A 25,232-nucleotide genomic window follows, 5' to 3' on the forward strand; every position below is an offset into this window, starting at 1 on the left:
GTTCAGATGGTACCTGGAGCACTGTGTCCAGTACCAGGCACCACAGTTTTAGAAGGATATCAGCAAACTGGAATGTGTACAGAGGAAGGCAACAGAAATGGCAAAGGGCCCAAAAACTTAGTTCTGCTAGGAAAGGTTGAAGCAGTTGGGTATGTTTACCTTTGAAAAGGTATGATTAAGAGGTGATAAGGTACGCATCTGTAACTATATGTAGGGCTGTCTCATAGATGATAGAGCAATTTTTTTTCTCTTGCTCCGGAGACAACATTATGTCTCAATTACAAAGAAAAAAAAATAGACTAAACATTAGGAAGAACTTCCTGACAGCATGAGCTGTTTGACAGTGGAACAGACTGCCTAGAAGGTGGTGGACTTGCCTTCACAAGGGTTTTTATCAGGGATACTCTAACAGTGGATTGTTTGCATTGGTACCAGGTTGGACAACATGACCTTTGAAGTTCCTTCCTTTTCTAGGATTCTGGCTGATGCTATAGACTATTGCCCTGTGGAAGCTTGTTCCACAATAAACTATTAGTTTCTGAAGTGCAACTCTGTGCTTTATGCAGCAAATAGGTTTGTGTTGTATACACTAGGGGTTTTTTTGTGGTAAACAATGAAATGTAGATGATATACATCCATGTACATATGTGTCTGGGAAAGTTGATTGGGCCAAGATTTTTAGATACACATACAGTGGTGTTTTAATGATGTTTGTATGTCTATGTAAAAACTCAAAGTAGCCATGCTGACCCATATGAAAAATCACAAAATTCATATTAGGGTAATGCCTTTATTAGGCCAGCCAAAATATGTACATGTATGTGTAATGTGCTTACTATGCATTTGCTGAAAGTTATCTTATGGTGTACTGGCAGTCAGTATATTAGCATAAAATGTGTGGCTGCCCTGAGGTCACAGAGCACTTGGTTTCTCTTCCCTGTGAATTCAGACTGAGCAAGTCTCCCATTTTGGTTCTAATGAAGTGATATCCTCCATTAGACCTGTCATGTGCTACAGTTGTGCCTTTAAATGTTCAGTGTCTTTAACAACCACTGCAAGCCCTTCTTGGAGTGGTTAATGAACCTTAATGCTGTATTTTTCTTCAGATCAAATGCAGAAGACTGCACACATGGGGAGGGGTTTTGTAGCATTATCCCAGTATGAGGACTCCCAAGTTCCTCATGTGTGACCTAATTGTGTAGAAATTCAGATTCTTTTCAGAGGACTTGAATTACTCCCATCTCATTTCTCAGTGTGAGCATGAATTCATTCCCTAATGTCATGAAGTTACATTACTTCAGCATCTCTATTTGTAGGGATCCTTTGTGTGTTTAGATATTACTCAGTCATGTGGACCAGCAGAGGATATTTCTCCTTTGTCCCTCTGTATGTGAGTATGTAGCCAAGTCTGCATTGTGTTTTTGATTGAATAAAGTTGGCTGCAGCATGTGCATTAAAAGGTCATGTTGGTACTGATCTCCGTAGGCCAATCTGGCACAGCTGATGTCTGATTCATGGAACTGTAGCTTGTTTAAATCCTGAGGAGCCTGTGGTCCTCCAGATGATGATGGATTCCATTCCCATCAGCCCTAGCCCTCATGGCCAATGGGCAATGATAGTTTAGTCCAACAACATCTGGAATACCACACAGTTCCCCATTCCTGGTTTAAACTATGGTTAGTGAGAACAAGCCAGGATCAAATGTTGGTTTCAGATGCTGGTTTATTCTCACTAATCATTCTTGAAACAAAGTTCAGTTTCCAAATTCAGATGCTACAGAGAACTGTAATAGGCTTATAAATGAAAACTTATCTTTGTCATAAGCATGAAAGAGGAGGAGGAGAGGGGAAGCATTCTTGTAATGGGAAACCATGGTTTTCTCTTACATATGAATTGAGCCATTGAGGATAATTTCAAGGCAGAACACATAAAATGCTTAAATGATAGTTCAGGAATAGAGTTTTCTCAGCTTAGAACCTTAAAAGACTGAAGCAGATTGTGTCTCCATCAACAGTATGTCATTCATGGGCATTTCGTTTGACCTTCTTTACCAGATCAGATGCTTTTAATGTAATTTGATTTCCCCAGATAGCTGCTATAGGAAAAAATTGCATAATTTTGTTAACACCCATTGCTAATCTCCCAGAACAGACCAGTGTGGAGCAGAATTGAACTGGACACATGCGCTGCAGGGGTGTGTTGACCATTGTAGATTGGACTAGAAGTATATCATGAGCTAAAGGGCTGTAGCTAATTTTTGTCTTCTAGTTTCATCTGAATGAAATTGATGCATCCATTTATTGCAAATGTGGAGGGGTACAGTTGGTGAATATCCTATTCTAAAACATTCTTCAGAAATCCATGTTGTGAGCCAGGTTGGGAGGGGAGGCTTCGAGATGCCAGATTCTGACATTGAGGACTGGGTCGATGAGCTGGGGGAAGGGACTAGCAGCAGGGAGAGACCAAAGAGCGTGCAGACACTGATACCTCGGCTCCCCCCGGATTCTGCCCCCGCTGCTGATGCGCAACCAGAGCTGTCAGAGACTGCCCTGTTGGAGACTGCTCCGATAGACGCGCCCTCAGTGCCTGTGCCTGCGTCAGAGGTGTTGCCTGCTATACCTGATGTTTCCAAGCCGGGCACCCCGCAGCTTCCCACGGTCGAGCAACCTGACTGCCCACAACTCTTGGAGGGGGAAGCTGAGAGCCAGCCTCCTTTGTCCCATGTGCTGTGGCAGCTGAAGCTGGAAATTCAGCAGACGTTGAAGAGGAGCCAATGTTTACGCGCGAAAGCCAAGCCTACTTAAGTTGACTTGGGAGGGTTTCATTGCTGAAAATGTTGGAGCGCTGCGAAGTCATACTTAGTCAGAATTAGCCAGGGCAAAAGTTCCTAGAAAGCTTAGTTAGGTTAATGAGGCGCACTGCTTTTAATGTAACTGTAACTTTAATAAAAAGAGAAAAAAAATCACAGCCTCCTCTGAGACTGGAACTCTCAATTTCGGGCAGGACAGTCCACATAGGGGAAAAAAAAAAGTGAGTTGGCCCCTGAAAATGTTTGTGAGAATGAGAGTTTAAATGAAACAGTTTTGGTTTTCATTTTACTTGTAATTTGTTACCCAACAAGCTTTATTTTTTTGCCCTCTCACACACTTCCTTCTGTAGCTGTAGGAGCCTTCTGATGTTGTCTTAGCAGCGTGGGAACTGCTCCAGTGAGTTGCCAGAGTGGCACAGGAAGGGTGCTCTGGTAACTTTGAAGGATGCTATGAGAGCTAAAAGTTTTATTTACTTACTTACATTTCTACCCCACCTTTCTTCCATCAAGGCAGCATACATGTGGTTCCCAGGTGATCACCCATCCAGGCAGTGACCAGACCCAGACCTGCTTAGTGTCAGCAAGATGGTGGCCTCATTTGCCTTCAGACGATACCCTGGCATTGCAAATTAACATTATGATTTAACCCATGAATCCAAGATTCTAAGGAATTTAAAGGTACTTCTGTATGATGGTTTTGGGAGGATTAGTTGCTTTCATGAAGTGCCCCATAGCTTCAGCCTGCAACTGCCTCCCTTCTGTCTGTAAAATGCATAGAGAGGACTGTGGGATAATCTTGCAAGCTCTGCACATTCTGCATGTCAGTTGAGAGTGCTCCATTCAGACTATCTTTTCCGGCTTCATAAAACATGGTTTACGAAGCTGGGGGTGAGCGTTGGAATGTTGCTTCCTCTCATTCGCTCTTCCTATTGCATGCCACATTCAGTGCAAAGCTCCTGACTTGTATTAAGGTAGAGTTCTTCACTGCAGCTGAACCAACGAACTCTGCCTTTATACGGGTTGACAAACCAGGAAAAAGAAGACATGATATAAACTGTGATGTGTGAAGCCAAGAACAATCTTCCTAATGGGACCTGTTTGTATTTAGGGAGAAAGGTCACCTGCCTGTCTCAGGGACATCTCCGTGTCTTGTGTGCCTACTTGCAAACACAGGCAAGTGCCACATCGCAGTGCTGTAATTAGTGAAGCCACAAGCTTCTTGCTATTCATCCAGCTTTTTAAAATATTGACAAAGGTAAACAAGGTATGCTTTTTAAAAAGCAACCTATAAGCTTTAGTGAAATGATATAAAGGGAAATTGTAAAAACAGCTCTGGTACTGAATCACGCACCAATAATAGGCAAGCCTATTATTAGATGTTAATTCAGTGGGTGTGGATATTTTCTTTTCCTGGTTATCATATAGCAATAATTCCTACAATAACTTACCACTCCATGTTTTCCATACAGCTCTGGAGTGCTGAGCAGATAAGGAATGATCCCAGCCCAGTGATTTGAATTCTCCAGGGTCTATTAAAAGTCAGATTTAACACAGGATGCTTTTAGTGAAGCAAGTATTTTCCTAATAGTTTATCACTTTGGTCTTGCCTAGCTCGGCACCATTTTTTTTTTAAAGGGAGGTGCATTTTTATGCCCAGCAATACATTATTTGCCAGCTACAGCACTGCCTGTTTCAAGTTTTAATTATTTATATGGCCTCTTTTTTAGTAGCTGGGTTATATAATCCTGCAAAAGATGCGTATGGAATTAACTTTGCAAAGGCTTTTGCCAGCCTTGAAGCTTTAAACCTATTGCTTTGCTTTTGCACAGTAAAAATGTTCAGCATTTATTTTGGTGCCTATATAAATTGTAGTGTTCCATTTAAGCACCAGTCTTTTTTTTTTAACTGTTAGTGCTGCTTTAGGCAAATCTATTCAGTCACATGACTGGAAAATATCTATTGGTTGTCAGTCAAGATATCAAATGAGAACACAAAGCATCTTTTATTTGTGTCCCACCAGCTACTTGACCTCATGTGCAGAGGCTGTGTTTGAATATGGTAGAAAATAACAGCATTCCCCATGATTAGATTGAATTTGATTAAATCATCTGCATGCAGCGTCTTACACTAGAGAAAAGGGAAGGAAGCCTTTTGTTCTTGTAGCTCCAATTTACTTACCTTGTCACCTTGGAGTCTTGCTGCCAAACAGATTTGAATACGCCTCCCTAAGGCTCAGTCCTAGCATCTGTGTTGGTATATCCTGGTTTATTATCTGAAGGACCACCTCATTCTAGCCCCCCCCTAATGTTTCCCCCTAGAGGAAAGCCTAGCAAGGTTCAGCTCTGGCGATGATCTGTGTCCCCAGCTTCTGACCTTAAGATTTATTGAGCCAGCTCTGCTCCTGATATCTTTACCATCTCGGATGAGGTAGTGGATTATAATGGAACAGAGCCTGCCCTGTGGCAGCACACTACCTGTGGAACTCTATTGAATGAGGGCTGTATGATTAGTAAAATTCTGTTTAGGAAGGTGTTTGTGTTAGCTGGCTAGTTAACTGGCATTGTTTTGGCTTTTGTTGACTCACTATTTTGTTTGTGTTAAGTTAAAAACAAGTAAATTGTTTTATTGTACTTACATGTGATATTTTAACTGTCATTAGCCGTAAAGAGAATTTGGATGTGAACAGGTTGGCAGGACAGAAACTTTATTAAATTAACATACTTTTATATGCGACTTAGGAATTCCAGTGATTAAATGGTATATAAATAGCTCAAATAAGATAAATAAAGAATGTATCACTTCAGTTGCATGTTTGCCAATAATGATTTTTTTAAAAGACAAATAAATTCCAGAGGAGCAGCCTTGTTGAGCTGATTCAGATGCTACACTAAGCCATATTTTGCATTTATGGTGATAATTGAAGTTGCCATAGCTCAGATTTTTAAGTCCTGGCTTAGAGATTGGTGAACTCCATAGCAGCGAGGAAAATATAGCACATGCACTGACTTGGTTATGGCTTGGTTATTGTAGCCAGACTAGTAGAATGTCATGTTCAGCTCTTTGATATTTTTGCAAATGGCCAAAATCTGTTTCTTAAGCTATTGTTTGTTTCTGAAGCTGAAGTCTGAAATAACAGCTCATGTAATATATAATTGTACTTGTGTGTTTGTCTGCACTTAAGGTTGTCTAGAAATAAGATCTTCAGTGCACTAACCACAGGCAGACATTCTGCATCTGGGATTAGGAAAGCTGGATATCAAAGTACCCAAGCCAGAAAATTTGACTTCTGTCATACTTGAGCTCTGATCATCTATCTATGTGTAGCCCCTTTTGGTGATGTGTGGAAGCAGAGAGCAGGATATGGGGGTGGGGCTAGAAATAGTAGAACAGTGTATCTACCATAGGCTTTTGCCACCAAGTGGCAGGGACATTGAAATGACTCCCTTCTGCTCCAAAAGATCTCCAAAACAGTGTTTCCTGGCCACACAGAGCAGTGTACAGCTGCAGCCTTTGACTAACCAAGTTTGAAATGTAGGCCACTCAAGGGAATCAAGTGGCCATACCTTCACCTAGGGATGGGATCCATTGGCCAGTGCCTGTTTGAAAGCATTCGGTCAACCTAACAGGCTGGTATCGTTTCAAGTTCATTCTTTGTCTGCTAGCCTCTGCTTCTACCAATCTGTTTTTCCCCTTGGAAAAAATATTGATATTACCATTGATATTTTTAAAGGAAATATCAATACTTTTAAAGGAAATGATGATAAATTTGAGGAAATATAAGTTGAGGAAAATATCAACAAAACATCAGTATTAATATCAATATTTTAGACCTTTTTTAAAAAAAAAAACCCCATTTCCAAAAATAGCTGTGGAAATTCACTACAATGAAATCCAATCTACAACTACTGTACTGTGAATAAGTGAATTCATGGAAAATTCAGTACAATATCTGAATTGGGTGGAATTCTGTTACATACCTACCTTCAACAAAAGTTCCTGCGTGGATTGGAGCTTGGAGCATGTTGAATTCAGGGAATGAATGCATTTTGAAGCACTTCTCTCACAACCCCAAGAAATAGCTATGGAAACAAAGAGAAAAGGAAAGAAATTCAGTTGTCCCCTTGCTCCCCAACTGTAAGGAGGCCTAGTCTGTATTCCTACCATTCTTGAAACACAGTACTGGCCTTCCCAGGGTCCATTGGCCATCAGATGAGAAAACAAAATTGTCTTCCCCTCTCTTCCCTACCACTTCCTTCCCACCTCATGGCAAGAGTCGTCTTTGTGATTCACTTCATGGAAGACTTCCCTCACCTTATGGGAGGTAACATGGACAGCTTATTAGTTTCATTATGCTTCAGACTTCTGTGGCATGCACACATTGCTATTAGAAGGGACTTCTAGATTTGGGTGCATGCCTTCTACAGTTGTTAAAGCAGCAAGACTCTTTCCTTTCCATGCACTCTCCAGCTACTTACAAATAGGAAAAAAATTCAGACAGGGAACTAAGTCTAAGAGTTGCCTCTTGTTGGCAGACCAGTACAAGTGCAACATAGTTTCCTGTAACAGCTATATCCATGAATCAGGCTGTTAGCATCACAAGGAAAGGGAGAGTTGGTTCTTGACAGTAGTTCTTCTAAGGCCAGGTCTTGAATTACTGTAAAATATTTAGGCTGCAAACCTAAGCTAACATGATTGAAAACAATTTGCTGAATTGAAATATGTTGGTACTAGTGACAGGCAGGAAATTTGGCTCTGTTGCATCTTAATCAACAAAGGTTCTTAAAAATACATCCAACCCCCACCCCACCTGTATTTATATTAAATTACAGTACACTCCAATATCAATTCAAAGCTATATTGGCAGCAGTATGGGAAATGTGTAGCCGTTACCTTTTCCTTTGATACCATCTGTCTCTTCTACAGGTGCAAAATTCCCACCTGTTTGGTGAATTGTTCAGTTAGTTGCACTCAAGATGTTTGTTCTCTAGGCCAGCTGTGCTTGCAGCACATGGCAGTGCAAATGTTTGGTGCTCTCAGTATATGATTTGGGGAGATCAGGGCTGCAGTTCAGTGGCCCAACTGTTAGGCAACTTCATATGTTCCTACATAAGGAATTATGTTGTGTAAATAGTGTGTTTACCATTACCTCCTGCATTCAAATTTTGCCCCAAAGCTTATTGAAGACAAAGAAGTGAATTGTGTTTCATGCTCAGGGGCTAAGAGATCACAGCCTGCACCTTTGAACTCCTTGATCCCCTATTAGTAAGCAAGCAATCAGACAATTAATTAATTAATTTTCTATCCCACCCTTCCTACCAGAAGGAGCCCAGTGTGGCAAACAAGGGACAAAACACTAAAAAGCATCTTGAAACATCTTAAAAATAAAACATCTTTTTTTAAAAAAATGTTTAAAATAACTTAAAAAGCAATTCCAACACAGATGCAGACTGGGATATGGGCTCTACTTAAAAGGCTTGTTGAAAGAGGAAAGTCTTATGATTCTCTGCTTTTCTAGACATTTGCTTCTCTAGCTTACATTTTTTTACTGGCTTAAGTTTATAGTTAAAAATCTGTGTAATCAAATTTCCTATTGTGTTGGGAACAAGGAAACAGTATTGCCCCATTTGTGCTTAGCACCATGTGCAAATGGATTTGTGATCTTATGGATGAGAGAGATCATAGAGCTTTTTCAGAAACTGTCTTCAGCTTCACTGTAAGACAGTTGAGGCTGACTGGGCAATAGCTTCCCATTTGTGTTAGGAGGTGTGAGGATAAAATTGATTGAGCCTGCTGGTTACATACTGTTTTAAAGCTCTTTTTTACTGAAAGATGTCTGGTTTTCCTTTCTGTGGGTCAGATGAATGCCTTCTTACAGGTCTATGTGGGCCCTAACTCGTTCAGTTGTATGATCTCCTAAGATCCATACATTATGAGATCCATACATTATCTGCAAATCTCTGAATTTTATCTCTTCCTTTAGTGTTGCCAAGATCTGACAAATAGATGAATTGGTATTCCCTAACCAATTGTACCTTGTCAGAGGCTATTGCAAGCTACAGGTATAGACAGCCTATCGTTTTCACGGTATTGAAAGGCAAGTGCTATGGTGTTTACATACAAGTCTCTCTCTGTGTGTGTACGTGTACGTGTACAGATATATACACGCACACGTGCATGAGTGTACACTTGTGAACAGATGCACAAATAGAAAACATTTGTGACACTGTTTGGATAGCTGAAGATCTATTACCATACTTTTTACAATTTTATTATGTACATGTTTGATTTTATTTTTGTAAGCTGCGCTGAGTGCCCTATTATAGGGTAGAAGGGCAGGATAGAAATATTTTAAATAAATAAATAAAACAATTCTTTCTTTGTACCATTTAGAATCTCCTAATATAGCCAGGATTCTGTTCTACTGATGTTGATCGTCTCTGTATGGAAAAAGAGTGACAAAGGAATTATTACATGTATATAGTCTCAGGCATTGTAAAGAAGATTTCTTTCATATGTGTCCTTCTGCAAATCGGTAACTGCAGTACATAGGCAATTTCCCAGAACACCTATTCTGAAAACTCTTCTTGGAGATGGGTTGATTCTGATGTTTTCCATTTCAGAATTGCTGGTGGTTGGGGAAAACTGCAGCCAGGTTCCATAACATGCAAAGAGCAGGGTTGTGACCTACAAGGGCATTATCTTTAAGGATGGATGGGTGGGGAAAGGTTAGAATATTTTTACCAGCTTTTCCTTTGTAATAAGGAACAAGCTGGTCCATGTTGGGAGGCTTGCTACCAGCTTTCCCACCATGTTGGCCCATTATTGAACATGCTCTGCATTGGGTGGTACGGAGCCTTTGCCAGTGTTTCCTCGGTTGCAAAAAGAGCATGTTAAGTGCGGTGTGCTTCCCTTTTCTGATCCCACACAGACACGTCTTCTGCATCCGAAGATGAAGGGTCGCTCAGGCGCCAGGCTGCTCTATCTGCTGCATTGCATCAGAGCTTACAGAATGCTGAGTCATGGATCAACCGATCTATTCAGGGGTCATCCACATCTTCATCAGCATCTTCTACACTATCCCATGGAGAAGGCAAAGGGACCAGTGGGTCACTAGCTGATGTATTTGCCAATACTCGAATAGGTAGGAGCCGGGGGTGCGGACAGCAAAACTAAAAACTTCAAGTCTTCTTTTTCTGTAAAAGTTCAGAAATTTCCCAATGTTAAAGGCCAAATTATTTTAAAAACTCTGCTCGCCTATAAGTAGAGGTCTACCGATAGTGAGCATGGCCCAGAACTTGGAGGTGCCCAAAAGAGGAAGAGAGCAACTTTGCATAAAGAGAATCCTATTGACATAATAGTAATGACAGATGTGCACAACAACCTGGCACTTTTCCTTATGCACATGAGTGTTGCTTATGCTTGCAGCTGCCATTTACACTAAGTATTCTCACTGCTGGATGAGCAAAGAGATTGCCATAGCTTACATTTTCTTTGTTGCGTAGCAGATGTGTATCCCTTATCTAGCCAGAGGGATTGCCATGCTTCTTTTAAAATGTCCTTCTGCCAAGGCCATAATAAGTTCTTGCAGCCTTCCACATAATAGCCCAAGTAATGGGGGTGGGGGAGAGAAAAATTGCTTTTGAAACTCTCTGCTGCCTTGCTACCTGCAAGTGATTTTTCTCATCATAGGTGGCAAGCGGCTACATAACAAGCCTAATTTCTTGCTTTAACCCCCCTGATTAGTAGACCAATAATCCCCCCTTGGGTAAAAAAAACACAACCCACTCCAGAGTAAGTTATTATATAGCATTCTAGAGAACTGAACCATTTCCCCAGCTAAGTCTACCCATTTGTTCGGGGATTTAAAGATCTGGATACCCCAAGCTCAGTTTTTTGATGCTCTGAGGTGCTCCCTGCTGCTGGTGCTGCTGTATGAAATTGTAGGGTTTGTTTGGCTCCATCATATGTGTTTTCTTGATAATGTGTTCCAGAAGATATTGCTGCATCCCAGGTGGGACCCCTGTGTCTCAGTGTGCTCTCTGCTTTGGCTTAATTGGTTTCAGGCAAGCAGTGTGTAGATGTTTGGTGTCTCTTAATTGCTTCTTTTTATTTCTTTTAACATGTATGTTGCTGATGTCTTTGTCTTTTACTGGGATGCAAGTCATTTTCTAAAATGGAAAACTTGGGAGATTTACCTATTTAAACATAGTGCTTTCTTCAAATGAAGAGAGATTCTTGTTCAAGCAGTGGTGAAATATGCTCTCAAATTGGAACTGGTAGCAATTCAGTTGCTGATTAGCTAATGTCAAATTGGTACTATAAAATACATATCTTTGTCCTCAGTGCAATCTTGGGAATATTAAGCACACTGCACTTAGAAGCAATGTTTCTACTGGTGCCATTGCATTTTCAACACAGAGACAGATACACCGGTCACCATATTTAAACATAAGGCCACCCCTTAAATTAGAATATTCCCACATTTTAAAATGTAGCTATAGTTAGACTCAGCACAGTAGATCTGAAGTGTATTTATCTAAAGTTGAAAAGCACAGGCACTTAATACAAATAGGACTGAAATCAGCCACATAATCACAACATTGTCAACATGTAATATCAAGACCCCAAAGATAGGTTTGATACAGGGCCCTTTCAGAAAGCTATTAGTGTTGCATGCAGTTTTGAGGGCTTGCTCTCAGACCATTTCAGCACATGGTGGATGCATACAAAAGCTTTGCTTATGCCAAGTTTCAGCTGTTTCAAGGTGGCCCTGTGCTTGGCAGCTACTGTGTATCAAATTCTGCATGGGTCAACCCAGACTGAATTTGGTGCACAGCTTCCTCATCGTAGACTGACATGATCACTTACTGAGGCTTTTCCTGTGGCCATAACAGGCTGAGTGAGAGTAGGCCCTTGGACAAAATTGAAGTATGTACTATTACTGATCAGATGAGCCCTCCAGAGCTCGGCTGGAGAGTGTGTGTCTAGAATGTCTTTCAAGATTTGCAGTGGTGGAAACTCTATCCTGCCTGCTGTTCTAAAGAAGTCTTTCTTTTTTGTACATCTCCATACAATGATGGAGAGGACATCAATGCCCTTACCCAAATTACAGGACACCTCTATACTGAGAGGCCATTAAATGTTTCAGCTTAAGAAGGTAGTGAATAGCTCAGCAGGATACTTTTAATAAATATTCTGTTCTTCTGAATGGTTGTACATTTACCTAATGATGACATTGGTGTGCATAAAACTCACTGAACACATGTAATATGTGTGAGCTTTCAATTTGTGTGTCTTACTATGTATGTGGATGTAGGTGAACCTGTATGCGGAGTTTTTCCACATCAGTGCTGTTATAACTGAATGTGCTGCCTACAGAAATTTGACTACTAACCCTTGTATAATCTGTTGTGATAATTATATGGCCCCTCACTCCACTGCCCCTGAAGTGCTTTACCAGTAGCCATAACTCTTGTTACTTTGTTTAGGAATAAATCTATTCAATAATATATTTTTTTCACATCTGAGAAATCTGACTTGTACAATTATGTGCCACCCTGCTGCTTAAAACACACAAATATATTGCAATTCAGCAAAGGATGGAGAATGTCGGACACAGTGGCCTGGTTGGCACATCACGTTAAGCCAAACTATGGCTTAGCACAGCTTTGGAAGAGGAGATTTGCTTGTTCCTGGCCGTTCTGCTTGTTACGCTGCTCTGAGCTAAACCATGGCTTGGTTTAGCATGTTGTCTAAACCCAGGCTCATGGTTTAACTCTCTCCAGGCTAACCATGAGCTATAATCAAGGTATCTCCTATGTATGGCTCGTGGTTTTCCAGGAGAGCTAAACCATGAGCCTGGGTTTGACATACTAACATGGTTTAGCACAGCAGCAGAAGAACTGGAGAGCAGCAAAATGGTTGCAATTTCCTCTCTGGGAGCTTGCATTAAGCCATGGTTTGGCTTGGCATGACATGCAAATCAGTGCACAATATCTCACTAAAACCCTAAAGAGGTATTGCCATTAACCAGAACAGATTTCATCCAGCAGTGCCAGTATTTCTGTTGTGATACAGAAATAAACTCAAAATCTGGAATTTTGTGGAAGTGATGAGGAAAGAGCTCAATATTGCATGCACCATGCTGTAGAAGCAACATAGTCAGCTAGCTGGATTATTTTTTGTTGACAAAATGGCAAAAAAAGAAGAATCACCAGAAAGGCTTTTCTGAGACTGTAGAAAGTGGTTCTGTCACACATTGGTTCAGGATCTAGTCTTTCTAGCCAATAATCAAGCTCCAAGAATGTGGCAGTTCAGAATAACGGACAAAAGAAACACTACTGTTTAAGATTACCTGGGTGAAAATTCTCTTGTTCCTATCCTTTTGGTACAGTTCTTATTTAAGAGGAGATATGTGCCTTGGGGTAATGGTGTGGCATACCATTACAGTTTCCCTGCCCTCATACTTTGTAGTGAGCATCCCAAATCAAGACTAGTTAGTCCTGTTAACTTTTAAAAATGGGGAATGCAATCTACTGCTTAGAAAAACGGGTGTGAAATAGCACATGGCTCTGTAATGGAAATGGAAAATGGAATCTATCTTGCTGATCAGGCCTTTCTTCCTGTGTGTTACTAGTTTCTATGCCAAGATAATCAAGAAAAAAAGAGATGCCGTTGCATCAGAACAGGGAAAGGTGGGCCGTTGGGATATTACATCTTCGGCCATCTGGTAGCAAAAAGTAATCTGAACCTCAATTTTTTTCTTGATCTTTTTTCCAGAAAATTTCTCAGTTCCCCCGGATGTTACTGCAACTACCTCCACACCTGCTTCCTCTGCACGCCCATCTGCTATTGATCTCCCTCCATCAGGAATAGTGAAGGGCATGCACAAAGCATCCAACCGGTCTAGCCTTATGGACACAGCTGATGGTATATCTGAAGATCAAAACTATGGAAAAAGCCAATAAGGCATCAGTAACATGGTTGATTTCTAGAGCTCATCAGTACTGCCTTACAAAACCCATGTCATCCATCTTAAGTGTCTGCCATGTCAGTAATTAGTAGACAGCTGTCTCTTGCAGAAACACCTATTGCTGTTTGTTTTCTTGTAAAATTTTGCGACCAATGGAGGCCTGAGACTGGGATTGGGCAATGGCATCTTGGAAAAGAGCAGCTAATTAAGTTTCAGCTGTTGGCATGAGGCTCTTGTGTCTAGTACCCAATTGGTAGTTGCTGTACAAAGGTTATCAGATACGTTTCTGAAAAAAGGAGCCTGCACTGTTTACCTTCTCACCCTGAGCATTTACATTTCATGTTGAAGAGGCAAAGAGCTACTGTTGTAGAGAAAATCCTCTTTGCCCTTTCCAAATCGGAAGCTGTTAATCCCTACCTAAGCTTTGGAGCAAAACTGCTAGCCTTGCTATTACTCCAGTCTTTAGGACTGGCTTGTCAGTATATTCATCTTTGCATTGCTGGGATGGGCAGAAACAATTGAGACCCTGTTGGGTCAAGTTTCAAGTCTGCTTCACATGACTTTTTTTTTCAATGTAGGAGGAAGGATAATACAGTATTGTGGGATGGGGAGGTGGAACTAGCCAACAGGCCAGACGCAAAAGTCTCCCACACCCCACAGTGCACTTTGATAGCCCAGGACCATTTTTATTTTTGTGCTTAGCAAGTTGAGTCTTTTAAGAGTTCTTACTGTTTTAAGCAGACAACGATGCACTTCCCCAGCTAGGGAACAGTGACTGTATTGTAGGATGCTATGTTTTCTCATTTAAAGAACAGTGATAAATCAGTGCATGTACAGTGTCAGGAAGCTGTTTTTCTTGTTAAATACAAAACACTGGCTTCAGGAGTGAATCTCAGTATAATTAGGAAGGAGGGCTGGAGTTCTTGTGAGAAAATTGTGTTTTCAAAAAACAGCGGTAAATAATGTATTTTACAAAGGCATGAGACAAACCCTATAAGGTACTGGATATCAGAGAGGCATTGGATTTTATAGACAGTGTGGATCTTAAGAGTCTTTGAACATCAGCGCCTCTGTGTGTTTCCATATTGATAGTCTAGGGTCTTGTAGTCTGTGCAGTTGTTGGATTAGACTTTATAGGTTACATAACATGTCTGTAAAACAAGCTTGTTGGTTGTACAATGTCAGGTGCTAGAACCAAAGTAAAAATAGCTTTTTACACTCCTTTTCCCAGCACCTTAACCTCCCACATGTGGTATTTTTTTGCCCCATGAGATCTATGCTAGTCACAGCACTGTTCTAATCATCTTCCCTTAACGGGGGGGGGGGTTAAGGGCCCCCCGTTTTTTAAAGTGTGAATTGTCAACTAAGTAATTCACACCTTGCAGAAAAACATGCATACACTAGCTGATCTGCTTGACTAACAGTTTGCATTAAACTGTTTTAGTATGGAGAATTTTGTTGCTTTGAGCCAGAGTTTGGTAGTGAAAAAGCTTTTGATATTGCTCGTTCACTTCAATCCTGAGGAGGCTTCTGTCTCATTTGTTGATAGCACTATTTTCAGCATAAAGGAGCCCATCATTGTTAAACTGTACTTTAGAACTTGCACTTCTAAAATCCCTGCATGCGTTGCAGTTTGCTTATATACAGGTGGGAAAGTACCCAACTGTAGTGACTAGAAGACTTTGCTATTAGAATAACCTTGAGGATATATACTGCCTAGTTTGAGTGTATGAGAAAATAGTGCCAAGACTCAGAGTTCTTATAGCACCCTCTGGTGGTCAAATCCTAAAAAGGTGCTAGGAAGATCATCTCAATCTGTCATGCACAATTTGTGACCCACCAAGCCAATCATAGCCCATTAGCCAAGAATTGGGGTCTGAAAGGTACTTGACAAACAGCCTGTTTCTGCAGTGCCAGGTAGAAACAGGAGGCTTATCTAGGCCTTTGCAGGTTGCCATATAAGGCCTGGTCTGGAGAGATGAAAAATTTATGTAGACTGTGTTGTGCAGATGTTGAAAACAGCTTTGAAAAGGAAAGAAATTGTCCTTTTATAAGCAACAGTGCCTTCTGGCTAACCTGGTTTTAATAGTCTATATTCATCTGTTTACATCACTAGATTTTCTGCCTGTTTAAATAGTAATTTCGAGCATCAGAAAGAGTGTGATTCTGGTGGCCCATCATATAGAATGGCAATTGCCCACAGGAGACATAGCCGTTGATAAACTATTAATTTCCCACACTGCAGGCGTTCCTGTTAGTAGCAGAGTGTCAACGAAAATCCAGCAGTTGCTCAATACTTTGAAGCGACCCAAGCGGCCACCTCTGAAGGAGTTCTTTGTGGATGATTTTGAAGAAATTGTGGAAGGTACAATGGGTTATGCCAATGGGTTATGCCAATGGGTTGGTTGTGATTAGCATAAAATTCTCAGGTGCCTCATGCTTTTGCTTGGTTTTGCTTTTCTGCTTTTGATTACTATTAAACTCTAATAGTTGGGGAACCTTTTTCAGCTCAAGGGCCACACTCCCTCATGGGCAACCTTCCAGGGTCCCCATGCCAGTGGTGGAGGGGCCAGGAGCAAACATTGGATGGAGCAACATGCCTGGATCTTCCCTTTGTACAATAGGTTACATTCTAGCTATGTAAAAGACAGAGGTTTCTGCATGTGCACACACACACACACACACACACACCCATCTAGACAAAGAAAAGGCCTTATCACAATTCAAGGGCACATTCAGGACAGGCGAAAGCACTCAAGGAGAATGCAGAGCACTGCCAGTGAGGGGTGTGGCTTGGGAAGGAGGCATGACCTGGGGAGAGTCCCAAGAGCCAGACAGAGGCACTGGGGTTATATTCACCCCCTGGGTCTGAGGCTCCCCACCCCATGGAGTACGCACAGAGCTGTGGATCTCCAGGTCAACTCCACAATCTATATATTTTAAGCAGAGACGCTCCTGTTGCTTCGAACAGCAAGCTTCTGCCATCCTGTTGCCCTCCAGATGTTCTTGGACTACAAGTCATATCATCCCTAACCATTGGCCAATGCTGGCTGGGACTGATGGAAGTTGGAGTCCAACAGCTCTCTGGTGGGTACCAGGTTGGAGACAGCTGGGAATACACCATGCTGTCATTGGGTATAGTGCTGCTTTGTCACATGCCAAGTCACTCTTTTCACAGAAAGGATCGGAGAGCAAAACTTGTCATAGCATGTATTTTCCTGCCATTTGCTTTGCTATCCCTCCTGCCTTGCCACACCCTTTTCAAATTTTAGGTCACATTCAGCACTTTGTCACTAATGCTGGTGCCTTAGGAAAACAAAGGAGATGGGCTGCAGACATGGGGAAGGTAGCTCAAGCTTTAAATATAAGGCCTAGGTTGTATTTGTGCATCTTTCTCTTTCCCTCCAAAAGTTTGCGTGACACATATTGTTCCTACTGAGAGAGAGGTAGCCAATTGTAAATTTGGATTATTCCTCTGTGAGCTGGCCCGAGACTCTCTTGCCCAAGCAGCTGCCTAGTATGATCCAAGAGTAGCAGCCAGCCTTACTGATCAACGTGGCAAGTGGGGTGCACTGTGCTGTTCTACTGGTGCCCCTAAAAGTATTATTTCCCCAAACAACTGCTTGGCATTTGCTTGTACAGTTGTGATAGCCCTGCCTCTGCTAGACTTAAATAGCTTTACGACGTCTCTCTTGAAGACTCTAGTATATGGCATTTCTATGAATATACTAGCTAGGCAGCTTTGCAGGGACAAGTTGCTTTTGAGTTCTTACTATCTGAATTTTGTTTTCCCATCTTGGATTTAAATACCCCCCCTTTTTTGAAACAAATGGATTTTGTCCTCCTATAAGTGGCCTCTTCCCTTGACTTCTTTATTCCCTTTACCCACTTCTACTTTTGAGCTTTCTGACCTGCTGATCGTTATGCCTGGAATAACTTCTCCTTTTATCTGTCAAGGTACCACTTTCACTCCATATACAGGTCCTACCTGGATCATCATGGCCTTACCTTCCTGCTCTTTCTGCCACCTGTTGTCTTTCTCCTACTTTGTCTTTCGTAGCATCTTTTTTCTTTTCTTTTTTTAATCAAGCTTAATCTTAGTCATTCATATTTGTCATGTCTGGCTGAGATTTTCTGGTCAGGGATTGTCACTTCTCTGTTCTGTATTGTGCCTAGCACATGGGTTGATACTACATAATTGTATAGTAGTAGCAGTAGTAATAGTAGGTTCCAGCCAAATGCAATCAAGTTAACATCTTCAGTTTCTGTGTTTTGAAATCACAGTTTTCCTGTCTCCTACTGGGAGGTATCTCTCCTTAGCAACAAATACGTCAAAATTGCTTTGACCTTTTAAAAACGGATTTCAAAACCCTGATGTCTAAAATTGTTTCTCTGGGGGGAAGAAACAAATCCTTTGCATCAGTAATACAGGGAGACACGGAGTACGTTTAGCACCATTCAGTATTACATCCACAGTTTGTTTCTTTTTGTAAGTGGATTTAACACTTGATCTGGTGATGCTTTCTTTGCAGTTCCACAGCCAGACCCAAATCAGCCCAAGCCAGAAGGACGTCAGATGACACCTGTCAAAGGAGAACCCCTGGGAATAGTTTGCAATTGGCCTCCTGCTTTAGAAGCAGCTCTGCAACGCTGGGGGACAACACAGGCCAAATGTCCTTGTTTGACAGCCCTGGATGTTACTGGAAAGCCAGTCTACACCCTAACATATGGTGAGATCTTTATGGAGTCTTGCTAATGTATCCACTTTGCCACAGCAGGTTTTTTGGGCACATGCATCTTTGTGTTTGTCTGCCGTGGCTCATAAGCAGTTTGCTTAGAAAAGTAGCACTGCCCTGCACTGACATCAAGGCTTCTGTTATAACTATTCTCTGAATTGACCATTAGTGCTGATATATTGCGAGTTGTAAGGAGGATAAGCAATGCAGGGAGGTGTATAGAAAGTGAGCAAGAAGATCCAAGCAAATTAGAACAATGGACTAAAAGGATTCTGCTCCACCATTTATATATCTGTTCTGTCCCAGAGGCCTACATGGATGTTTTGCACAGCTTTAGTATTCTAATTTGGATCAAACAAAAGCAGTACAGTATTTGGCCCTTTGCTAGAAAATCTGCATGAAAATCTTTGTGGCTCCCTGGATAGTATGGTGGATGTGGCTTCAAAACATTTAGAAGGGTGCGGGGACCTGACTTCATACATCTCATTTTATGCTCACTGGAAAGCCCTGGCAAGTTACTATGTGTCATGCATCATCTGCAAAATTACAATGTAAGGATAAAGGAAATAAATATTTATTCACCTTGAGCTTGCAGAGACTGAGTGAACTACACATATCATGAAATAAACTTTAGGAAGCTCCTATACCTGAGTTTTTACGTATTAAGAGCTGTAGATTCTCCTGTGAGTGAACCTTTTTGCATAAATTAAATCCCTTTGGAAATGGAGTATGTGAACCACTTCCTTGTCAACTTGCATGCCTACAGGACTTCTAGATCAAGTTTGTGTTGATCTATGAATCCACTCATATGAATAGCGCCCCTGTTAGATTTCTCTGGGGAGCCCTCAAAGGAAATTATTCATATTTGAAGGACCTATTCTGAGGGCTGTGTGTACTTTCAGCTTGAAACAAATCAAATTGACTTCTGAGGCAAGTCAGAATATTTTCTGAGTTAGCATATATTTTATTTCAGCTAGTCATAAGAGATAAGTACCTATGCAGATCCTGTTTGCCAGTCATTGGAAATCTTATTCGGCCCCCAGACTCTGCTTTATGAAATCTCACTATGCATTTTACCTACACATATCAAATATTGCCTTTGCAGCCATAATTGTGAGAAAATTACCTAAAAGGGGGGAGGTGGGGGGAGAGAGAATTAATATTCTAAGGTTGCTCAGTACAAAATTCCTGTGCTTACATGGAATCACATGGCAGTATCCAACTAGTTCCATTAGTGCAAGGACTTTTCATTGCGCAACAGGACTTCCCCTCCCTCCCTCCTCTCCCTCCTCTCCCTCCCTTCCCTCTCCCTCCCTTCCCTCTCCCTCCCTTCCCTCTCCTTGCACGTCCCCATGTCCCTCTTAAATCTGTTCTAGGGTTCTCCCCAACCCTCCAGAGCAGATTTGGGACGGGAGAGAGGAGGAAGTTCTGTTGCGCAAGCAGACACTCTTGCGCTAACAGAACAAGTGATTTGTATACCGCCTACAGAATGCACACAGCCCTCCTGAGCCTGGAAAATGTCTCCTCAGGGTCTGTAAAGTTAGATATCTTAATATTTTAAAGTCACTCAGCTCTGTAAGGGAGCTCTAATGCAACTGGCATTTACCTTAAGGACACAATACTGTTGTTAGACTCTAGGCCTGTGAGGTAAAAATCATGGCTTTGCAAGTGGAATAGTGAATTAAAGCAGAGGTTGTTGGGTCAACCCAGTTGTCTTAAGTTTTCTTCCTGGCTCAAGGAGAAGCAGCATCACCACAAGAGGATAGCATCAGGGGCTCAGAACTGAGATTATTGGGTGATGCTTGAACCTCACAACCATTGTTTCTGTGCAGTCTGTATCCTGGCTGCCTAAGACTGTCAATTCCAATTTATGGCGCTCATTTGGATGCATAGATTAAATTCTTTAGATCTGCCCCTATCATTAAGATGTTCATCTGAGACCCTACTCAGAGTGACTCCACCTTCTGATGTAAGGTGGGTTGCAACTAAAGAGAGGGACTCTTCAATTGTGGTGCCTCATCTGTACAATGCCCTCCCCTATCCATTCTGCTGGTGACCTTTAATGGCATTCCGACACCATCTGAAAATACTGTTTCCTAGACATTTAATGGAATTTAGTTTTCACTTTGTTGCTGTTTCGAATTGGCTTTGCTGCTTGTTTTAAAATTCATTTTAAAAACAGTTTGTGTTTCACCATGTCTTTTAAATGCATGTTGTAAGCCACCTCAGAAATCAAGGCTGAGATACAGGATACACATATTTTTCATCAATAAATAATAAACACATTGTATGTGTGTGTGATGCTGCCGCACCTACTGCTGGTGGGCTGATGTAAAGCCCGATTGCCTTTTCTCTGCATTCCAGGCAAGTTGTGGAGCAGAAGTCTGAAACTGGCCTATACTCTGCTGAATAAACTGGGCACCAAAAATGAGCCTGTGTTGAAACCTGGAGATAGAGTAAGAAGCTTTAATACCCTTTTTCTGGCTCCCCCTGTGATAAATGAAAATGATGGTTTTGGTGGTGGGGCATGAATGTATACGTCCCATCCCTTTTAAATGCTAAAAACTTGCCTTTTTAAAGTTACAGCACATGAGTTAATCAACATTCTTTAGGTTAAATAGTCTGTTCTGTGTTTTGGAATGTTATGGTCCTAGCTTGAAATCTGTTCCTCCTACCTTCTCTAACATAATATTTCTGTGAATCGCAGGTAGCCCTTGTTTATCCTAACAATGATCCTGTCATGTTCATGGTGGCGTTCTATGGCTGTTTGCTAGCTGAAGTCATCCCAGTGCCGATAGAGGTACCTCTAACCAGAAAGGTAACATTGATGGAGCTTAGAGGAGTGATAGGCTGAGGATGTGGGATGAGAACCAAGTCAGGATGTCTGCCTTGGTTGCAATTAGACCTTGCAGCTTCAAGTCGCTGTTTTGCCAGGTCTCTCACACTCGCAAAGAGGAGTTCTAGAGGTCCTACCTTTCACAGCCTTTACACACATAGACAGATATTGCAAAATGTCGGTGTTCTCCTCTGCCTCTTTCTTTCACAGAGCAGGAAGTCAAACAAACAAAATAATTTCACCTCTCCCTTGGTCAGTACCCTGGGCCTCATTCTCGTTAGGGCTCAGTGCCTGCATTTTTCAGAACATTAGAAAAAAGAATGGGGAGCGTACCATGCTATAAACACTGATTTCCTTGGCACTGTGCTAGTGTATGGGGATTAGGGTTCACCCCCTAACTGGAAAACCCAAATACTTTCTTATTTTTGAAAAATATCTTGATTCTTTTAAATGTTGGGATTTTTGCAAATTTCAATTTAAGAAAACCTCCAAGACTTTCAGTAGTTGAAATGCAGGCTGTTTCATAGCTTCTACTAACTACAGATGTCAGAACTATAAAATAGTATGTTTCAGAAGAAAAGCTGAATATAAGGCAAAAATGTGATAGCACTTTGATTTCATTTCCTGAAATAGATATGTGTATTACAGTTTTGACATTGTTTTCAAACACAGTTGTTGTATCTGTGCCTATTAAAGTTGAGAAACAGCCCTAATTGAAATCAGTTTCAGTGTGGATTTTCTAACCAGCTGGTGTACTGAGCACTACTGAGAATAGGTCCTGGTGTTCTCACAAAGTCCTTGCATCATATAAAGGTCACCTCTACCCTTACCATAATTGGAATAATACATCATGGTAAGGTATCATAGTGCCTTTCAAAAGACAGCTTGGCAAAGAGCATGGCGTAAGAGATGGTAATGAGGTGGTAAGCTAGTCTGGTAATGCTATGGGCCTCTTAGGGACATCTCTTTGATTTGTGGTCTCAACATGACAACTGCCATAACAACCCACATATGAGAATGGAAAACATTTACTAATCCTCGGCCTGTATGCTCAATAAATCAGTCTGTCCATTCCAGTGCTTACTTCCCTAGCAGCTTCCCTTGTGTGGCAGCAGTAATGATCATCTGCTCATTCTAGTGCTTTTCACCCTAGTAAAATTCCCTCATGTAATTAAGGGCTGATGGGATTGGAAAATGATGGGTAGCTTCTTATCAATATTTCTTATCAATATGCTGTTTGTAACTTATTTTTGAGTGCATGTCCATGTGCTTTTTATTTGGCATTTTGCTTTATGAAAATGCCATGTCTTCAGTCCATTGGCTGATGTTTTTAGGCAAGTGCGCCACACGTTAAGTCCAAAGTATGAGCCCAGTGTCACTCTAGTGCATCTGGATGTTGATATGCAGCCTGCTATCCTCTTGGGTTAGTTTTCCCACTCTAATCTGCTGGATTTGGAGCAAGTAGGAAGGAGTGCAGGCCTGCATTTTTATATAGCCAGTCCTGCAAGTTATCCTTCTTGGTATTTCACGAACTCTCACTTGTCTGTGCCACATAAGCACCTGTCCCACAAGCTGGTCACTGATGGCTTCACACTGTGAATATGAGCTGACGTACAGAGTCTCTGCCTTTCACTTCTCACGTGATAGTCTCATGCATTTTTTCCATTGCTTGAGGGGAAAAAGAAGCTTAATTTGTATTTAATATCAACAGGACCTTTGACAGCTATAGGTACAGAGCATGGTACAGAGAGAGATGGCATGAATCTCTTTTATCGATAGTGACAACTGAGGTAAAGGCTGGGTAAAAGAATTGGCAAATCAGTGACATACTCAGGCTCCAACCAGGAATCTGTGATACTGTATAAGTAAAGAATCCTGCATCCTGAGCAGCTCGACTTTCAATTTTTAATTTTAAATGTTTGTTTCTGTCCCATAATGCCTGCCATATCAAGACAGGTTTAAAACTGTGTGAGCTTGGGTACATTTCAGAAGCTAGTAATGAGGGGATTGAGAAACTGACTTCAGTACCCTGCAAATAAAATATGCATTATACTAAGTAAGCAAATGTACTTGTTTTGTTGTGACGTCTTGTGCAATTCAACTTTTCTTGGTGCAGAACTTTTTCTTTTTAGCATAGAGTTAAGCGCAACTCTGCCTGTATCCTATGTCATTCCTCCCCAGCCTTTTAGCGCAGATGTCTTTTTAGTGCCTTCATTGTCTCCCATCTTCTTATTTTAGATCATCACCACTTCCCATGTCTTTCCATTGTATGCAATGTCTGCTTCACCTTGTTGTCACTGTGGTGGTTGTCATTTGGGTTTTAAACCACTGATGGATGGATCTGAATGTCTGTATTTCCCTCAGTGTTGTCCATAATGTTACCATCCAGTTACCAAAGCATTACCAATGTTTAGGAGTTTGGTAAGGGTAACGTTGGCATTATTTACGCATCTGCAAATCACAGTGATTCCTTTTTCCACCCCCAACAGGATGCTGGTGGCCAGCAGATAGGTTTTCTGCTAGGCAGCTGTGGCATTGCTTTGGCTCTCACTACTGAGGTTTGCTTGAAGGGTCTCCCCAAAACACAGAATGGAGAAATTGTGCAGTTGAAAGGTTAGTTGTTGATTTTTTGTAGAACAGTCATGGTGCATGTTATTTTATAGAATGGGAAATAACAAGGGTGTGTGTGCACAAGTGACAAGGGATAAATGTAAGCAACTGCAGTTGAGCATATTACTATGTTGCAGCAGACTAACTTGTTTATAAACTAAGGTTGTCTGGCCCTAGTTATTGTTATCTAAGTGGCATAGAAAGCCCTCAATTACCCATCTGGTTGCCTGTCAGCCCAGATTGGCAGAAGCAAGTCTTAATACAAAAGAATCAAGCAAATGTTTACTTTTTCCTAGTCCTCCTACCTGAGATCTCTTGATTAGAATTACTAGGAATTAGAATGGGGTCTGCTTTCATGAAAATTATGTGTTCTGCTACAGAGGCACAGCCCCTGATGCTTTTTACAGTGGGGGTTGCTGGGAGCACATTACAGCATTGCTTCATGATCCTCGCTGTCTTACAGTACAATCCAAGATTCTGCTATTGAATGAAGATACCTTAAATAGCTTGAACCTTACATACTTAAACAACATTATTTGCCATGTGAATGCATGCAAAAATAATTGTAATGTAGAAGTCGCTTTTTGGTTCTAGGTTGGCCTAGACTGAAGTGGGTTGTAACAGATTCCAAGTACCTCTCCAAGTCGCCAAAGGACTGGCAGCCCAACATTACAAACGCGGGGACTGAGCCAGCTTACATTGAGGTTTGTTGGGAGTGAAATAAACAAAATATAGTGTCTCTGACTGTTTGGTTTATAATATCTTTAGGCTGTTTCATGTGTCTGTGCATCTTGCTGCAATAACCTGATGTCTCATAATCTCCTTCTCTTGAAATTTTCTGATTTAAGCATCATTTGTTATCCCATGGAGTATGAACTGGCACAATTCAAAATCGAGAACACAGTTTCCCTGGACTGATGAGACAGGCTTGTTTAAATGGCTTTGTTGCTCTTTCAACACAGCATGTTCATTAGGAGGCAATAACTGCAGAATGTTCCAGCATGCCAGCGTTGGGCCATTATGTTGTGCTATGATTCTGGTCAGATGGGCTTTACCTTTTCCCTGGACTACTAGCTAGGGCTAACCTGCTGTGAACGTTCTTTTCCATTATTCCAGGTGCCCTTTATTCTTCTCAAGCAGATCTTTCTTATGTTAAGTGTAGCAGAAGCTTCTGACACAACATTGTGAGGGCCACAGTGTCCCCACCTCTGGTTTATGCGAATACTTTTGGAGCTCTCAACCCCATGTCAGAATGATCTTATGCTCTTA

At 41.4% G+C, this 25,232-nt stretch overlaps 1 protein-coding gene across 5 annotated transcripts in view; it reads left to right on the top strand.

Moving 5' to 3' along the window:
* DIP2B (disco interacting protein 2 homolog B) overlaps positions 1-25,232 on the top strand; it is a 217,435-nt gene that overhangs the window by 150,172 nt on the left and 42,031 nt on the right. For 3 of the 5 annotated variants that reach the window (XM_061615249.1, XM_061615252.1, XM_061615251.1), the window contains exons 5-12: positions 9,738-9,950; positions 13,589-13,738; positions 16,027-16,146; positions 18,314-18,511; positions 20,882-20,973; positions 21,225-21,335; positions 23,843-23,966; positions 24,558-24,667. In XM_061615249.1, the coding sequence (XP_061471233.1) occupies positions 9,738-9,950; positions 13,589-13,738; positions 16,027-16,146; positions 18,314-18,511; positions 20,882-20,973; positions 21,225-21,335; positions 23,843-23,966; positions 24,558-24,667 (1,118 nt within the window). The remainder of the gene's footprint in view (positions 1-9,737; positions 9,951-13,588; positions 13,739-16,026; positions 16,147-18,313; positions 18,512-20,881; positions 20,974-21,224; positions 21,336-23,842; positions 23,967-24,557; positions 24,668-25,232) is intronic. The other 2 variants (XM_061615250.1, XM_061615253.1) reach the window with 2 other exon arrangements.

Source organism: Rhineura floridana, chromosome 3 (genome assembly GCF_030035675.1).
Source record: "Rhineura floridana isolate rRhiFlo1 chromosome 3, rRhiFlo1.hap2, whole genome shotgun sequence".
Classification (NCBI taxonomy): Eukaryota; Metazoa; Chordata; class Lepidosauria; order Squamata; family Rhineuridae; genus Rhineura; species Rhineura floridana.